Source organism: Numenius arquata, chromosome 9 (assembly GCF_964106895.1).
Source record: "Numenius arquata chromosome 9, bNumArq3.hap1.1, whole genome shotgun sequence".
NCBI classification, from domain to species: domain Eukaryota; kingdom Metazoa; phylum Chordata; class Aves; order Charadriiformes; family Scolopacidae; genus Numenius; species Numenius arquata.
In genome coordinates, this window is record NC_133584.1 from 42115003 (window position 1) to 42132627 (window position 17625).

The 17625-nt window shown below is 35.4% G+C and overlaps 1 protein-coding gene across 1 annotated transcript in view; it reads right to left on the minus strand.

Moving 5' to 3' along the window:
- The window catches only part of PXDN (peroxidasin), an 86624-nt gene that overhangs the window by 40517 nt on the left and 28482 nt on the right, over positions 1 to 17625 (minus strand). Inside the window, exons 3-8 of the mRNA XM_074153045.1 lie at positions 17437 to 17508; positions 10742 to 10813; positions 4447 to 4518; positions 3788 to 3859; positions 1754 to 1923; positions 312 to 429 (exon numbers count right to left, since the gene is read on the minus strand). Of these exons, the coding sequence (XP_074009146.1) occupies positions 312 to 429; positions 1754 to 1923; positions 3788 to 3859; positions 4447 to 4518; positions 10742 to 10813; positions 17437 to 17508 (576 nt within the window). The remainder of the gene's footprint in view (positions 1 to 311; positions 430 to 1753; positions 1924 to 3787; positions 3860 to 4446; positions 4519 to 10741; positions 10814 to 17436; positions 17509 to 17625) is intronic.

Genomic DNA, 17625 nt, shown 5'->3' on the forward strand with positions numbered 1-17625 from the left:
GGTATTGACCAAATCATTTATAGGTTTCACAGGTGTGAGCAACTTTGCAGGTATAACCACAGTTGAAAATCTTACAAATAGTATTACAGTCATAATTTAATATCTTCTAAAATTATCAGCTCTTCAATGTTTAGAGTTACTAATAAAACAGATCTGGATTTATTACTTCATATACTTCTTTTAATTATATGTTTCTGCTGTAGCCATTACATACATTAGCATGTAATGCACGTGGACATGCACCCAGAAACGTACGCACACTCAGACAAACATACTTACACCAGGTTTCTCTCTTCCTCTTTTAAACTTACTTGTTTCGAAGCCAGATAATTTCTGGTTTAGGATTGCCTTCAGCTCTGCAAGTGAAGTACACTGTATTCCCTGAGGTAACGTCCACATCCTGAGGCTCTGATGTAATTCTTGGCCTCTCTATATCAACAATAAAACGTATAAGGAACTCTTACTTGTTTTAAAACTACTAAAGAATGGTAAATAAAAAATTTTCCATACACCTTGTAGAAAACTATTTTTCACAAACGTTTTAACTTATAAATATTTATATGCCTAACCAGGGTTAAATGCACTTTTCCTTATGCCAAAGGGACTGCAGGTTTTCTGACTTCCTCCATTGTTCTTTAGGATCTTTTAGCTGACTGGAAATGGATTGTGAAAATTTGTATCAGGTTTTAAAGTAGCTGTTTTATTTATTTGAACAGAGGTTCAATTTGCTTATGAAGGAAAAACTTTAAAGCAACAGGCACAAGTGCCATTTAAAATAACTTCCTTTAGATAAGTATCAGTGCCTAACCTGCCTCCTACAGAATAATTTGTCCAGCTTGCTTCCTGCAGTTTCCATATTCAGGCTCCTTAGATGTGCAGAGAGCTGGTAGGATGCCATATGAATTATTCTTGCAACAAATCCCCTTTTTACTAACTTTTTCAAGAACCTTGTATACACCTACAGTCATAATTCTCATGATGAAAATTATATCCGATACATAACCAAAAGGACAATTTACTTAATTTATATCTTGTCTTCGTCATGTGGCTGGGCAGGCAAATGCCCATAGCTTGATGAGAAAACTGCATTTTGATTTTGGGACAGGAGAGGTGTGGGGCTGAGCCCCGGGGTACCCATGGGGCCAAGTCATTGCACCCCTAGACTGAAAGAATACAGACAAACAAAAGGATTATAACAAAAGTGCTTATCTATTAATCCTTCAGTGACAGGGCATTTCAATGCCTATCCTTGTAAGTATAACCGAGTAAAAAAGAAAATTCAGTGTCGCAACCCCAATTCCAATAATACCAACAAGAGTTTTAACAGTAAGATCTGTGAAATCAGGAGCAGTTATGTACAGCGTCTTTCTTCCCTGTCCCTTACAGGACACCAAACAATATTAACATAACACCAAAGACCCTAGCTGACAATCCTTTTATGACCAAACCAAAATATAAAAAAGGAAAAATAAACTCTTTCCAGATAATCACATTTAATTCCTCAAGGAGACGTTTCAAACATGACTCCATTTGTTTCATTAAAGATAGGCTGAGGGGTAAAAGCAATCAGTTCTGTCAGCAGCAGACAAAAACTGAGAAGGAACACAGGGGGATTTCTGAAAGTAATCAATATTGACCAGAGGTGTTCAGTGTTATCAAAGAGAACAGTACAACAAATTCTAACAAAAAAAATAAAATACAGTTTAGGTACATTTAACACATTAAAGAAGCCACCAGGAAGTGGCAAACCCACCACAATTAAGTTCTTCTGGAGTTATTGTGGCCACTGATCTTCCTTGGATCCTTCGTGGATATTCACAGGTAGCTGCTGCTTGAGCATTACCCGACTCTGCGTACGTCTTCAACAGCTCTGCCAGCCACAGGATTTCACAGTCACAGTGAAGAGCGTTTGAATCCAAACGCCTGCATAAAACAAGAAGCAGCCACAGCCCCTGTTAGCAACCGTCCACTGTTTTGCTAGGATCAAAGTGGTTCTGCAATACCAGAAGCGCCTTTATCTGTGAATACAGACCATGGGCAATATGGAATACAAGTGATGGTCACTTGCTTATATGCATTCTGGTAGTCTTTATTATAATTCTCCCTACATTTTTTTTCTGTTTAATACCTATAATTGTAGTAACTTCACAGCTAACCTGACATTTTTACAACTTCCCATTTTGCTGATCAGGGAACTGAGACAAAGGCCCTCAGCTTTATTTAAGCATTAAGCTCTCGTTGAGTTCAGTAGGTCAGTAACATCGTAAAACACCTGCCTATTGCAGATAACAAGAATCCATAAATTCTGTTGACTTTCTTTCCAGTAGTGAAGGGCCCTGTTACTACATGGAGCACTGCACTTTCTGGTGGAAGGCCCTGTAGGAAAAGAAAACATTAAGTACAGAAATCTGTACCATTAAATATATCTATATAGAGACTGGAAATAAAATTGCATGGCAAAGGAAACTTCAGTTTGGTGTATCTTCGGGGGTAGTAAACTTTTTGATCATTTTGCCTTTTTACATTTTTTTTATCCTCTTGTATAAATGCCCAGATACTATTTCTTCCCTGTTCTCCTGTGAAAAGAACAAGGAAAACTATTTTAAAAGTTACTGTACAAATGTCTCCCAGTATATTGGATGTTACTGGTAGAATTTAAATCTGGAACATGAAAGTCACAATGTGACCTTTAGGGATAAGCTGTCCCAGGTCCGCTAGTCCCAAATCAGTCTACCCCAGTGTTCTGTTCCACTAATAGCCACTATTAAAATTCCCCTTTACCTAGCAATTATGTGAAGCATCATCCCTTTCTGTTCACTTGAACTCCATGAGAATTTAAGGGAGGTATAAGTGAAGCAGCTACTACTGGAAGGTGCACACATCATCAAAGTTTACTTCATTCTGCCTTTTACTCACAGTTAAAGGTAGGGTTTCACAACTGCCCTAAACCAGCAGCACCACCTTTGTGCTACACCCCTCACAATCTCTTTCCTGGTGACTCGCTGCCCAGCACACCCTCCGCAGTCCTCCTGGAAAGGGGGGTATGAATGCATGACTGCCTTTCTCAAAACAGCAGTCTTGGATCATTTAAAGAATGCTTATCCTAGATCAGTGGAGATCCACAGTGAGGGATAGAAAACCCTCTGAAAGTCACCTTACTATGGTACACCTATTGAGTTCAAGTTTTCAAATGCTCCTGAGGGACTAAGAAGCCTCTAATTTTCCAAGTTTTCCAAGACTAGATTTCCTCTAATCTTCCAAACATTCCAAGAAGAACTGGCTTCTGGAGCTGCTTTTAAAAGTAATACTTACAGTCTTAAACCATCGAGTACCTTTTCATAACCATGTTTTTATCATCAGATAAGGACAAGTAAAACAATTAAAACAAAATACCAAAATAATCAAATATTGAAAGACATCATAGAACGATCACCCAGTAAGACACAGACAAAAAATAAAATAAGAAAAAAAAAAAACAAAAACCAAAAGGACAAAGAAAGGTCCATGTATATTATTTACTCTACAAACCAAGACTATATGATTACAAATAATTCCAAGACAGGAAACAAAAGGATTTAGTCAATCACTAAAGACAGTAGGATATTAAGCAAAGGTCTCAATCTATGTACGTAAACAACTGGAGCACAGCTTAGGAAAAATTATTTAATATTTAAAACAATTACACAATGAAAGGCACCTGCAAGGAAGATAAATATTGCAAGATGAGATGCAGTATAATTAGATTATTTAAATTTTCTTTAGTTCAATAGTAATTCAGTTTACTTACAGTCTCTTCATAGATTCTAAGTGACTAAATGTTCCAGGAATCAAATGAGCTATTCTGTTGTTATGCAAAAATCTGTTAAAAAGCACAGAAATATGAATGTAACAATTCTGATTTTGAGATTCACTCATTTCATTTACATTCTTTTGAAAGTCCTTTAAGAGAAAGTAATTTTACAAAACAAAAAATAATTGAACAATTTTCAGCAATTCATTAGATGCTAGTTTTTAAGCAGCCTCTAAGGTGTATTTGGTGTGTCCATACGGGGAAAAAGAAGCCATAAAAAGACAAAGTAACCAAAAGAAAGGGAGTTCATAAGAATTCAAATTTAAAAAAAAAAAAATTCATAATATAAATCTTCTACTTCTTAATTCATAACATTTATTTTAGGCCAAACATTGATCACAGCTCTTTGGGAAACAGTTTTGCAGCAGAAAAATATACCACAGGCATGCAGAAGTGCTCACTTCTGCATGCCTCTAAGGTCAGCCTGACCAAAGTGTTCTTGGCAAAGACTCTGTAGCAGTTACAATAAAAAGATTAGATTAAAAATAATCTACGGGACAGATAAAAATATTATTTTCCAGTTTCAAACATCGGATTTAATTCAAACAAAGAAGCAAGCTGACTTCTGAATCTTACCCCAAGAAAAACAAACTTACAGCCTTTCAAGTTTTGGAAGATGGGTAAAGGATTCAGGTTCCAACGTTTCTATTTGATTAAAGTGCAGATACCTGAAAATATGTTAAAAAAAGAAAAATACTGAAACAGTGTTCTTAATGAAGCTGAAAGAAATAAAGCATTTATTATTGTTTACACACTGACAAATCTAAATGGTGATAGCGACGTAGTGGTTTAACTTCTGTTATCATCTGAAACCTGTACTTGAATCTGAGAAATACAAGACATGACAAACAAGAAGGGTTTGCAGACCACTATATACTGCGTGTTTCTGTACATATATGTGTAAAAAAAAAAAAAAAGTGTTTGAAAACCGTTACTTTAGAGATTTTGGAGATATGAACACTCTTTTGCCAAGTCTAATTTTCATTAGTATACATATTTGAATACATACATACGGAAAAAAGAAAGTAATGGGTTTTTTTACAGGAAAATGTTGCAGGTTGTTTAGAAAACGTTTATGGTTTCCAACAGAATAACATTTTTAGTGGGCAACTGTTTTCACTGCTACCACATTGAGTGAAAATTTCAAAAGAACTTGAGAAGTATCCCAACTCTAGTCCCTGAATGCTGGCATTTAAAGCTATGAATGCTCTCAAAGGCCAAACAAATTCATAGTATAAAAACAAGTTTGGTTGAATTGCTTTTAGATTAAGGGCTTCCCAGCAACTGGTGTACAATTAACCACCACAGCTGTGCTCTGTTGATGCTTATGTAAGTTATTAATATTACACAGCAACAAATATTACACAGCTGTAAATCCTGTAAAACTGAAAAAGTCTAATGTAACAAGATTATAATCTGTAACTGCTGTGAAAACGGACTGTGAAAAAGAATCACTCCAGTCTTGGCTATGTCATGGAGGTACTCCATAACTTTAGAGATGAGAAAACAAGAAATAGTTGATAAGACTTGCACAAAGAACTGTGAAAATGATTTATAGACTTCAGATCCTGATTATATCCAAATGTATCCAAACCTCTAAAGTTTCCTATTTGACCTCCGACAGACTCAGGAACATCTGGAGAATGTGTATATCTAGACATCACTGTGGGCTGAAGAACGAAAATACCCATCATTTAAAAAAAAAAAAACAAAACAAAAAAACCACAAAAAAACCCCAACCCTGAGACCCCAAAATCTCCTGAAAAAAAATCAGTTCTTCAGCATGAAAAGTAGAAGGATGCGGGTAGTCCCTTGTGCTGGAACATCGCACGCGCTCTGCTCCCTGATCTGAGCCGAATGGTCACCGTGGAGAGAGGAAAGGGGGAAGAAGCAGCGATGAGGGCAGCGACCGTTTGCGGCGAGCCCCGGGAGGCGTTGGGGCGGCCAGCCCCGTGCCTGGCAGTGTCCCAGACCCCCCGCCAGCAGCAGCACGGCCCCAGGACGAGCCAGCCAGCGATGCCAGGGAGCAGTGAATGGGGACCACAGAAAAAAGCCAATAAATCAGCGTGGATGTGACCAGGCACATCAGAGCGTCAATCTGCTTACTGCCAGTGCAACGCACGGCCACCTACTCTAGCGGGCATAGAGTATGATCCTCTTTGCATAAGGAAACAAGAAGCACGCCAGTCTCCACCTGCCTTTTGAAAACACAGGCCAATTTCATCTAAATTAAAAAAACAGATATCTCAAAGGCAGGTACTTCCTGCCAGGTTCATTAAAAACAGCAGCGGAGAGAAGAGAGACCTCGGTCAGGTCCAGCCCTGAGGAAGGACTGGCAGGACGGGGCCAATATCCACCCTGCAGGGCCCATGGGCAGGCACAGCTCGCCAGGAGCCAGGGCTCTGCTCCCCCACCTCCCCACCACCGGCAGTACTCAGGGGGGGCAAGGCAAAGTGGGGATCACTGCAGTGGAAGAGGAAGAAGGGAAAAATCAGGCACAAATATAGGGTTTGTTACTTCTTCTGAAGCAGCTTTGGTTTTGGCAAAAATTACATACACAACTTCTTGTGCAGCCAACAAGGATTTTTTTCATTTTTAACTTTGTTAATTCTACTTGCAATTTTATGATTCATGGGCACCTTGCAAACATATCTCTTATTCTTCCTTGGCAATGACAGGGCAAGATTTGTAGGTACAAGTAATACCTCTTACTAGAACAACAAATAACATTGGTAAAAGCAGGCACATTGAGGCACACAATCCCCTCTTCACATCCATGGATCAGAGGTGAGATTAGCAAAGAGAGAAAAAGAAAGGACACCTCTCTCAGATGCTTTAAGTGATGTATACATCATTAAATTCAAAGCAACAGCTCATAACTGCTGTTTAGTATTCAAGACTACTATAATTACAGATGTAAAGAATACTTTATGTGCCTGAAAACTCATCTTGTTTTTCCAACCAAATTAATCAGTCTAATGAAAACAGTACTTCCATTATAAAACTTGCCTTATTTACAACCTCAAATCATCAGATACAACTACAATAATTCAGGCACTGAAGCGCATTATTAACTTTACCTCATCAGAAATCATGGTGCCTAAAGTAGCTCACAAAATCAAATAATGAAGTCCAACTGGAAAATACTCTTAGCTGCTTCATGTGACAAGTTAGTTGGGTTTTGCGGGTCTTTAAATTATGACCTCAAAAATGGCCTGAGCAACTTGTCAGGCAATTTATAAACAGAACAAGGTGTTTAATATGTGGGCAAACTAATTAGCAACAAGTGTAATTCTAAAAAAATAGATGCAGAAACCAAACTGCATTGTAAGTCTACAATAAAAAGAGTAAAAAATCCTTGGCTTTACGACCTACACTGTAATCACATTTTATCACTTAGGTTTATCACTTACTTTCCTTTCTTCTACGTACCACATTAATTATTTTCAAAAGATTTTTAGTATTTTAATTAACATGAGAATTTCTTGGACTGGAAATTCACTTCCATGTCTTTATAGACATCTTTTATGTTCAGAGTATAAAACCCTTTTAAAAATAGTAGTATGATGTAATGAATTTGATATTAAAAGGCCTTTCATAACGGAAGTTTAAAGAAAAAGCATGCAAGAGTGATTTTTAAATAGCTTTCTGTCTTCCTTTTTCAATTCTGAATTCACTACAAAGGATGAAACAGAAGGAAAGGAAAGGAAAAAAAGCCCAAACCAAACACACCAAATGGAAGATAAAGATTTGATCAAATAAGCATGGTACAGATTTTATCTTTGTTACTCTTAATCTTGGAAGATGAACATTGGCAGTAAAATTCAGTCACAGTAGTATTCTTCACAGCACTAAATTTAGGATTACATCTTCTGTAGCGTAATATTTTTGTAGAGGATTACTTTTATCATATATGCCAATTGTTCATTTCTAATAGTAGCTCCACATCTTTGGGGAATTAGTTACAATCCATTAGTTGAGCATAATCTATGTTCTAAATATTTAAATAGCATGTTTGCCATTTAATTATTTGAAAGAGAATGAACAAACATATTTATCCCACATTTATCAAAGACCTTTCCCTGCCCAAGGGTACAACAAGAAGTAAAACACTTAAACCACATGGAAGGAGATTTAAATAAGATGTTACAGTAATAATACAAAATATTGGAACAGAATATTTAAGGAGGTTATGGAATCCTCTCTTTAAAGATTTTTAAAATAAGGCTAGATAAATATCTGTTTCCAGTCATTTAGGTTTGTTGTCCCTAGCTGATCTTATTTTAGAATAGCAAGGATTTGTAATTTTCAAGGCCCCTTTCATACCTTTTGGGTTTGTTTGTTTATTAATTAATTCTCTTTCATTTTTCCTTGCCACAGGTATTTCTAGCAGCAATGAGACTTTAATCAGGCTCCAGTGTGTTAAACGTTCATAACTGCTCACATACAGTTATGCAAAAAACAGGAACTCTTTGTAATATAAAACTTAAAAAAATTCATAGCAACATTTCAAAGCTACTGAAAATTGAATGGAGGGAAACAAAATGAATATAACAAGCTGCATCACTATATGTAAGATAGCATTTTTATCTATTAATTTCCCCCCAAGTATTCACATGTGTACACAAATTACAGCATAACTCTAATAACACCTTATAAAGAGCAAAATTAGTATGTTAATATGAAAGTTGAAAGAAAATGCATAATTAGTATTCCACTAAGATTAGGTAAACAGATTTAAATAATTCCTTTAGTATTTGGGGATCCCACTAGTTAAGGACTGCAGAGAACACTTTTTATCCCTGATTCATACAGGTCTTAAACTGAGATCTCAAAACATACAGTAGATATTTGAAAGAAAAGCAATATACACACATCTGGAAATAGACTGCATTTAGAGCTCAATCTTGGGATCCAAATGCAGCAAACTCATGACCTCCCAAGCCAGGTATTTGTGACATTTCAGGTGGGATGCAGTTGGCTGAGCACAGGCATATAGAGGCATATAGCAGTTGTCTAAGCACAAGTACATAGAGGCAGCTTTCATTGCCTTTCGGGTGCTCTGATGCCTTCTGGCTCCTGCTCTGAAAATATGCAATTTTTCTGCAGCTTTGTGTCACATTTGCCAGACCCAAACATATGTCTTGCAGATCTAACGTGGTCTAAACTGGTAGTAAGCGGCTCCGTTTCATCAGCTGACCTTCTCCCTTCATGTCCTGCCATGAATGAAGAGTTAGGTGACAAAATATGTATGGCTCACTGTGTTCAAACATCTAAAACTGCCAAGTTTTTTCAGAATTTACTCTAGCACAGGCAAGTTTCAAGATCTGATTCAAAGACCTTATTCCCCTGGCAGAAATTTCCAAAGAAAAAGATATTTCTACTACATCAGCAGCTAAGAATTCTTCTGTGGAGGTTTAAGCAGGATCCTGCTAGCAGGAACAAATACTGAGGTTTTTCCTCCTTTATACATGCAACAAGCCTCCTAAATGAAACTATATTTAGTATATAAGGGTAATGAAATATATATATATATATATATATCAGTATGAAACTGATACACTTGCAGCATATCAGGCTTGTGGCATGGGGCAGAATATTATTTTGGAAGTATTAATAATTCAATAAATGGCCCTCATTATTTAAAATTCTACACAGAAAATCAGAATTGCTAATTGCTATTAGCATGCAAGCAAGCCCTACCAGTTGCTGTCAATATGCTGCTTTAATCATTTCTGGAGTAGGAGGAAGAGGAAGAGAAAGGCATTAAGGAAACAAATGACATATTTATATATGTTTTATAATTATCACTTTTTTATATAGAAGCTCTTCCTTCAAAAGGCACCTATTGGCCTCTAAAATGACCTTGTGTGATTTTGTACCCATCCGAAGTGTCATTTTATGTCAGATACACACTGTGTCCACTAATATCCACTTGAGGTTTATAGTACAAGGAAACTGGTACATATCCCAGAAAATTTTTAATACACTGATAACTATCAGGAGTTTCAAAATTTATGTTGGTCCTAGAAGAACGATATTCCGCCCCCAGAATTTATATGCTACAAAACTCATTGGTCTGGTACTGTTATTTGGCAGTCAAACTGTGCAATAGCTATGCATTTATAGCTCTGTTTTTCTAAACATTACCACAATGAATGCTTAGCAATGCTTTCCGATTATTAAACAAAATATAGTTAAACTTAATGGAATCAATACAATCAGTTTTTGTCAAGCTAAGGACTGCATTTTTCATTCTTTTCCAATAGAAATTATTCTTCAGTCATTACACAGGAAAGAGTATGCTTTTAAACAATCTTTCTAGAAGACATTACTGGAACATCTACATTACAAACTATGAACCTTCTTACTTTTTAAACATCTGTATATGGCAATGATTAACACATATCAATAATAGTAAGGTTTTAATTTTAAAATCCCTTTTTATTTTAAAATGTAACAAAACTGGGTTAAACTTCAAGAGACTAATTCAGCTTTAGTTATGCTGCATAAAACAAAGTAACTGCTGCAGTCAAAGGAATTGCAATGTTATAAAACCTACAGAAATGAAATCAGAATCTCTCTCTAAACAATACACATTAGTTTTCAACATTTTCCACAATAATGCTTCTTCTTCGTCAAAGCTATGTAACAATGTACAGGGACACCGGGAATGCAAATCACAAATAAAAGACAAACACAGAAATGAGGAATTTGACACAGAGATCAATTGTGTTTTTTCACATGCAAATGATTATGGGGCTCTCTGCCTAACAACCCAGGGAGTGCAGACATGCAGAGCATGCAGGCAGGATGTACGGATCAAGGCGTGCACTTTTCCTCTGCAGGGGAACCATGGAGATGACAGCACAGAAGAGAAAAGGCACTTACAGTTGTTCTAGAGAGGCAAGTCCTTTAAATGCTTGCCTGTCAATTGACTGGATTTCATTCTTGTACAAATAGCTGAAACAAGAAACAATCAGTAATATTAGTACACAAACAAGAGCTACATGAAGGTGGAAAAGAAGAATTAAGTTGACACGTGAAGACAGTTTTTCAACTACATATTAGGAAAAAAAAAAATACAAAACAAAACCTAAACACATACACATAAAAATACTTTGTCCTTGAGATTTCATCCCAAATGTTTGCCAGGAAAGACAAAAGTCTGGAGCCGTATAGGCCCTGAGATTGTCACCCAGATGCTTTTGGGCTTCCCAGTCCTCACTGTTATTACTTACTGTTTCTTTGCCCCTCAGTTTCTTGATGGGCTTGCCAAAAGTCAAAATAAATTCAACTCAGTGGGACAAAATTGCAACAGAAATGTCTTTACCAGAACACACCGGGGATTCCATTGGCTCTTGGTTTCTTTAAAGTATCTCATCTGAATACTGGTACAAATATTCAAATTATGATGGACTAAGTCTTTTTACTGGACTTGGAGAATAAACAGAATTTCTATAACTCTGCCTGTGTCACCTTTTGAATATTTACAAAAAAATACAAGTTAGGATATTGGTATCACATCCATAAAACAGCATTATATATTGGTTTCATCATTGTGTGTAAGATGGACATTAGGTCCCCATTGATACTCGATAATATAAACAGAATAAACATATGCAGAGTACCAGTATGTTCACGTGTTGTCTATACCTTTTCTACAAAATTAAAATAAATCAGGGTGGATCAGTGTATGTGCTCATGTTCATCATGCTTTTAAAACAGCAAGGATGGTTTAGCAAGAGGGTGTTGGAGAAGAATCACATGGTTTAGCTGATGACTGCAGTTTCTGCCTGGGGGCAGCAAATGAAAATACTTCTGGGGTTCAATGCCGGTCACTCTCTTTTTGTGTTAGGTTAGGAACAGGTTCACAGTTAAGAACTTTCTCACAATTATTTGACAAATGATTTGAAATTCAGTTAATCAGGCATGGATTTCTATGAAAAAGTGATGAAGAGACTTTGGATCACAAACGGCTTTATTAGCAGGCATTTTATTAGTAGTGGGTTTTAGCCCTTCTATTATTACAGTTTTCAACAACTTACTGGAAATACTGCAAACTTCTTTTGATGCAACAGATAAAATACTGGCTCTGCTGGAGTCGCTGGGAGTTTTTACACTGCTTTGACAACGGACAACATTTCACAATAAGTCCTAACAAGGAAAAAAGTTGTAGGTATCTGATGTTCAACTCGTAACAACTTTGGGGGAGTTGTATGAAGTAGTATCCTTCCCCTAAGTCTAAACTTCGTTTACCAATGGATTGCTTGCTGAGATTACAACACATATACAGAGACTCGGGTGTGCTTAATTAACATAGATTTGCTTCTGAACAAAAAGCAGAATTCCTCCAATAACAGAATAACAAGGAAGCAAACATTTCTGAGGTTTTTTAAATGGTCAAAATCCTGAACAAATTAAACTGGAAAAAAAACCACTACCATGTAAAATTACTGTAAAAACTTTCAAAAATAATATGAAAAGAGAGAGAATAGACATATTACACATTTTGGATGTGGAATTGGTTTTTATTCTCTTTGAAAAAAATATTATTTCTTGATTATTCAAATACTCATTTTGAATCAGATTTACCAATTTGAGGATCACAGACATTACAACTTTGTCTCTACTTAATTTTCCTCTTTGTATGATATTAAAGTCCTATCTTATTTTCCAGTGAGAATTTTAAATGCACCATTTCTTCCCACTCCTTAGAAAATTTTAAGGACTGAGCAACTGAAGTGTTATTTACCTTTCTTAGTACACTCCACTTGGCAGTATGGAAATTCCTCTTGTTCCTCTGGGTACTAAACTTCTGATCAGATCAATGAACTTCTGATCAGATGGTTTAAATAACCAAGCTCAGTTAAGTATCTCTTGTGGGTATCTGACTAACTTTATTCAAGAAATATGAATTAATTTTTTTTTTTTTAAATTTTGCCAGAATCAGTCACGTAACTTTTATTTACTTTCTGCATACAAAGCAAGGCAGAGTGAAAAACAAAGATGGGTTAGAGGAAGACTGGGATAATGGCTTTGTAGTTTTGCAGACTTTTACCACCACACTGCAGGGAAGGGAGCAGCCCTTCATGTCCTCTTTTGGAGCTCTTACCAAACCACTGTAGGGGGACTTTATTTGCAATTCAGCTTTAAAGTACAACTTTGTCCATTCTGATCAGAAAATCCTCAGCTGCAGGACACTCAACTGACCTCAGTCTATCACGTCGCCCCTCTGCAGAGAAACCCCTGCAACCCTAAGACTACAAAAAATGTATGTCCTATGACAGATGTGTTAACCAGACTTTCATTTAACTGTGTAGATGTTTCTCTCAGGATATTAACAGAAAGGAAAAATACATAAATATTTGAAGAGAGAGATGACAGAATACAAAATACAAATAAGTAGCACTAACAAAAAATATTTGTGTTTCTCTAAAATGCTACTGTGCCTAACAAGTAAAACATTGTAAACACTGCACTAATCTTTAACAAAAACATTCTCAAAATTTATCCCAGTTACATTAGCAGAAAACAGATTTAGAGTATAATTAGGGAAAAAGTAATTTATCATTTAATTTACCTAAAAGCTCTCTTGCAGAACTGAACCGCTAGAATTTTATAAAGAATGAATAAACAGTGAATTAAGATAATGAAGGGCTATATTCTATTAAGACATTAAATTATTTTCTGGCGAGTACTACTAACTGTTTTCAGAAGAGTTAAATAAATAGCATTTTTCCAGAAATGTAAGCAAGGCTGATAGAGGCCAGAGGTACTGGTCATATGCTTGGGAAATGAACGAGAAGGTAACCGGTAATCAGAAAAACAGAAAAAGTAATTTTAAAGTTTGCTAGATCCCCTACAAGGATAATTTTTGTTTAGTTTTTTTTTTAATGGACTGTATTATAAATCATGTGATTTAGGGAAAGTAAGATCCAGATATATTTGTTCTGAATTGGAGGGGAAAAAAGGTAAAAAGTAACAGCAATATCACACATTGTAGAGTTAAACCTAACAAGTAAATAAATATAGCAAAGAGAGATTTATATAGAAATATAAAGGAGATGGCGGAATTAGCAATATGAACTGCAAAGCAGTGAGATCTGGAATCACTGGATGTGTCCACAGGACAGTAAAACAAGTAAAAAGCAAGTAAAAACAAGTAAAAAAAAAAAAAAAAACAAGACCATGACAGCTACAGTGGCAGAAGGTACAGACGGAAACATCACCTAATCCTATTTCTGGAAGGGTGGGATCAGCAACTCAGCACTTTGGCAAAACAACAACATTTCTTCTACCACTATTACTTCATTCACTAAAAGGCAAAACAAACCTTGAGTGTTCCCTTTCACTATTTCCAAAACTGATACTTTTCATACAGTCTTAATTTCCATCGCGTATTGCAATGCTGTCATGTCTTGATTCCTCACCTCTCCATTTATTGTAAGTGAACATGTATCAGTGTTAACTGCCAAAGTTATTTTCATTCTCCAATTTTATTTCCTTCACTTCCTTCACACTAGCTTCTACTTCACTGCTCTGTAAATGCGAAGTACCTTCTCTTTACCTGGAAAGGATTTTCAAAATCGCTAATCTATACTTTATATATTTCCATATCTCCTCCCTAAATTCTTTCTTTTTAACTTAACCTTATTTTTTCCACTGCTGATTCCAAATCTTCTAGTATCCTACATATTAAAACAGTAGTGTGTGTCTACCTTTGTTTCCCAATTATCTTTTCTCTTGAAGAATAAACTGTTTACTTTCAGGATCAGGAAGGATTATCCTACCAAATTTCCACAAATCTGCCTGCATCTCTATTATGAAGTTGGGAAGCTTTTCTTTCTCATCTTACTGACTAGAGGTGGTAGTACAGAAAACTGAATAACTCACAGGAAGTCAATTAAATATGTTCAGTGTACCATATATATCATGTACACATATACACCTTGTATCAGGAGCGACAAATTACAAGCATGTTACCAATTATTTTGCTCATATGAAGACAACTTCTAACAGGAGTGTTTACAGGATCCTGTGCAGAAGGGGGAACATAAGACCCAAAAAATTACACAGAATCACTGAAGTGCAGAAAGAAACTGTATTATGGATGGAGTCCAAGCTACTAACGCCTTTTTGATCCTTACTGAAGAACCATATTGCCAACACCAAGGTATACGAAATAACAGACAGACTGGCAGAAAGAAAAGCATCCTCTTGGTTTCACAACAAAAAAACAGTAATTGCATTTCCTTCTTCCCAACTTTTAGTATTTGAATTCAAAGACAAATTATTAACAAACAACACAAGATCAAGCAAAAATGTTCACAGAACTGTCAAAATTTCAAATATATAAAGACCAACAAATATTTCTAAAAACTAAGCTTCAAAAATCATACCTGCATAATTTTCTTTTTATAACGTAAAGATCAACTTTTACAATGATGAATATTTTTAATGCACACAAAATTGAGAAAATATCATTACTCTTTGTCCAGATTCGTTCTTTGGACAGAAAATTCTGAAAATATACATACCTCAAACTCTAAGCTCAATATCAGAAAGAAATAGCACAAAGAAGCATTTGAAAATTCTAGGGCTTCTTTGACACATACTGGAAAAAAGTTTTGCCTGAAAGCACAAAACCTAATCTTCAGTAGAGATACAGGAATGGGCCTTTACATCTACCTCTCAGACACTGGCTTTTTTTTTTTTAATAAATATACTGTATTATGTTTTATACTTATATATTTTACATATAGCTATATAGTACAGTATTTTTATACATATATTCATATTTACTAATAGCTATACATTTTATATTTATATATAATTATATTTTGCTAAACCAAATCCACCGAGAAATTACTTTTTTTTTTTAATTACTCAGTGAATTATAAATTTTCAGAACCGTCTGCAATCCAGTACTTGAATTCTCATAAGAACACAAGTAACATCATGGACTAATGATCTCACTTTATGAAACACAACAATACAAGTTAGGTTTGCAAATATCCATAGGATCAGGCCATACAAAACCTCAAATATTCCAGATGATTTGGCTTTATAATATTAAATTCTGAACAGCATTTAGAACTTTTGTACAATCTCTCCCCCCTAATTTCTACTTCAGTTGATCCTATTGGAAAAAAAATGGTGTGTTTTTTTCCCTTGGTTCCAGAGAATGTGGATGTTAGCATGTACTTACTCAGCTGAAATTTTCACAGCTGAACTGTATTTATTTGGTATATTTAAGCCTTCTGTATTGATTATCTGACCAGTACCATGGTCAGATAGCTTTAAGGCTGTACAGTTTAAACTAAACGTTTATATCACAGCCATTGAAGCAGGCAAAAAGATATTCTTAAAGTATATTTTAGCAAAACAGGGGATGACTTTAAAGAGCTCTCTGAAGTCGAATGAATTACCACATTGAACTTGCTATTCAAATTTTCCAAGGAACAAGAGGAAAAGGAAAATATCTTAACAACACAGACATAGATAAACATTACTACATGTATAACTGAACAATGATTTGTTCTCTTATCTCTTTTCACTCTTTTATTGACCAGAACAGAGCACATAGATGAGTTTTCTCTCATGTTTACTACAGCTAGGCAAAGGCAAGCGTGTGAAAACAAAGAACTAACAAGAACCAAGTAGTATTTCTGCAGAGTTGCTGACTGGAAAGCAGCTTAGCCACCCTGCATTAGTAGACCTTACGTACTCCACTACCAGATCCACCATACAAACACATTTTCTAACAAATACAGTCATCATGAACTTTAATATTTCATTGGGCATAGTCTGTTCAATATTCTTTTTCGTCCTATTGTATATAGACTAAACAATTTCATTACTGAAAGACAATACACATAAAAATGTCACCAGGAAATGTAATCAAACACAGCTCGGAAAAACAGGTAATGTGTCTACACAAATTTACGTGATTTCATTTTCCTCCCTTTTCTCACCTCCTTAAAGCTATTCAAGCTGCATTCTTGAAAACTAGATGGAAAATTAAACTTCTTAATTCTTTCCAAAACAATGAACTCTCAAAGTGATCTCTTTTTTTTCTCTGTACAGCATTCAAGCATGAATACTCCAAGACAACGGAGTGAAACTTCTCTACATGACACTACATAAAGTGGACTTCAGAGACCAGATCTGAAAATCCATGATAACTTACTATTCATCTTTAGTCTTTTACGCAGATAAAACCAACGTTTTTGATGCCTATTCAGATAAGTAATACACTTGATATGTTTGTTCTAATGGGAGCAGTTAGTCTTAAAATATACAGGGTGACTGCAGACGTAGAACTTAATAATAGCAACTAGTAAGTCACTTAAAATCTACTACCTACAGATACCAGTCTTATATTAGCAAGTCTCAAATTACCTACTTCTAGAAACAAAGATTCACAATTGTCCCCACTCCATGAATTAATTTCACAGATTTTCAAAGCAGTTTATCTCCTGATATAGTGAGTCAGATTAAAACATAATCTCAGATTAAAATGCTTTCTTATGCAAGAAGTTCAGTTATACACTGATGCAAAAAGTGACATTTATTTAACTTACAGATATTTCAGATTTTCAAGGTCTTCAAATGCCCCACTAGGTATTCTTTTGATTTGATTGTTGTTTAGGAGCCTATAAAAAGAAATAAACAGACATTTATTTTAACATAAAGGAAGAGCAGGGAGAAAAAAAAGTGTTATAGTGGGTTTAATATACCATTAAAAGGAAAACTTCAAAAAATAAATTAAA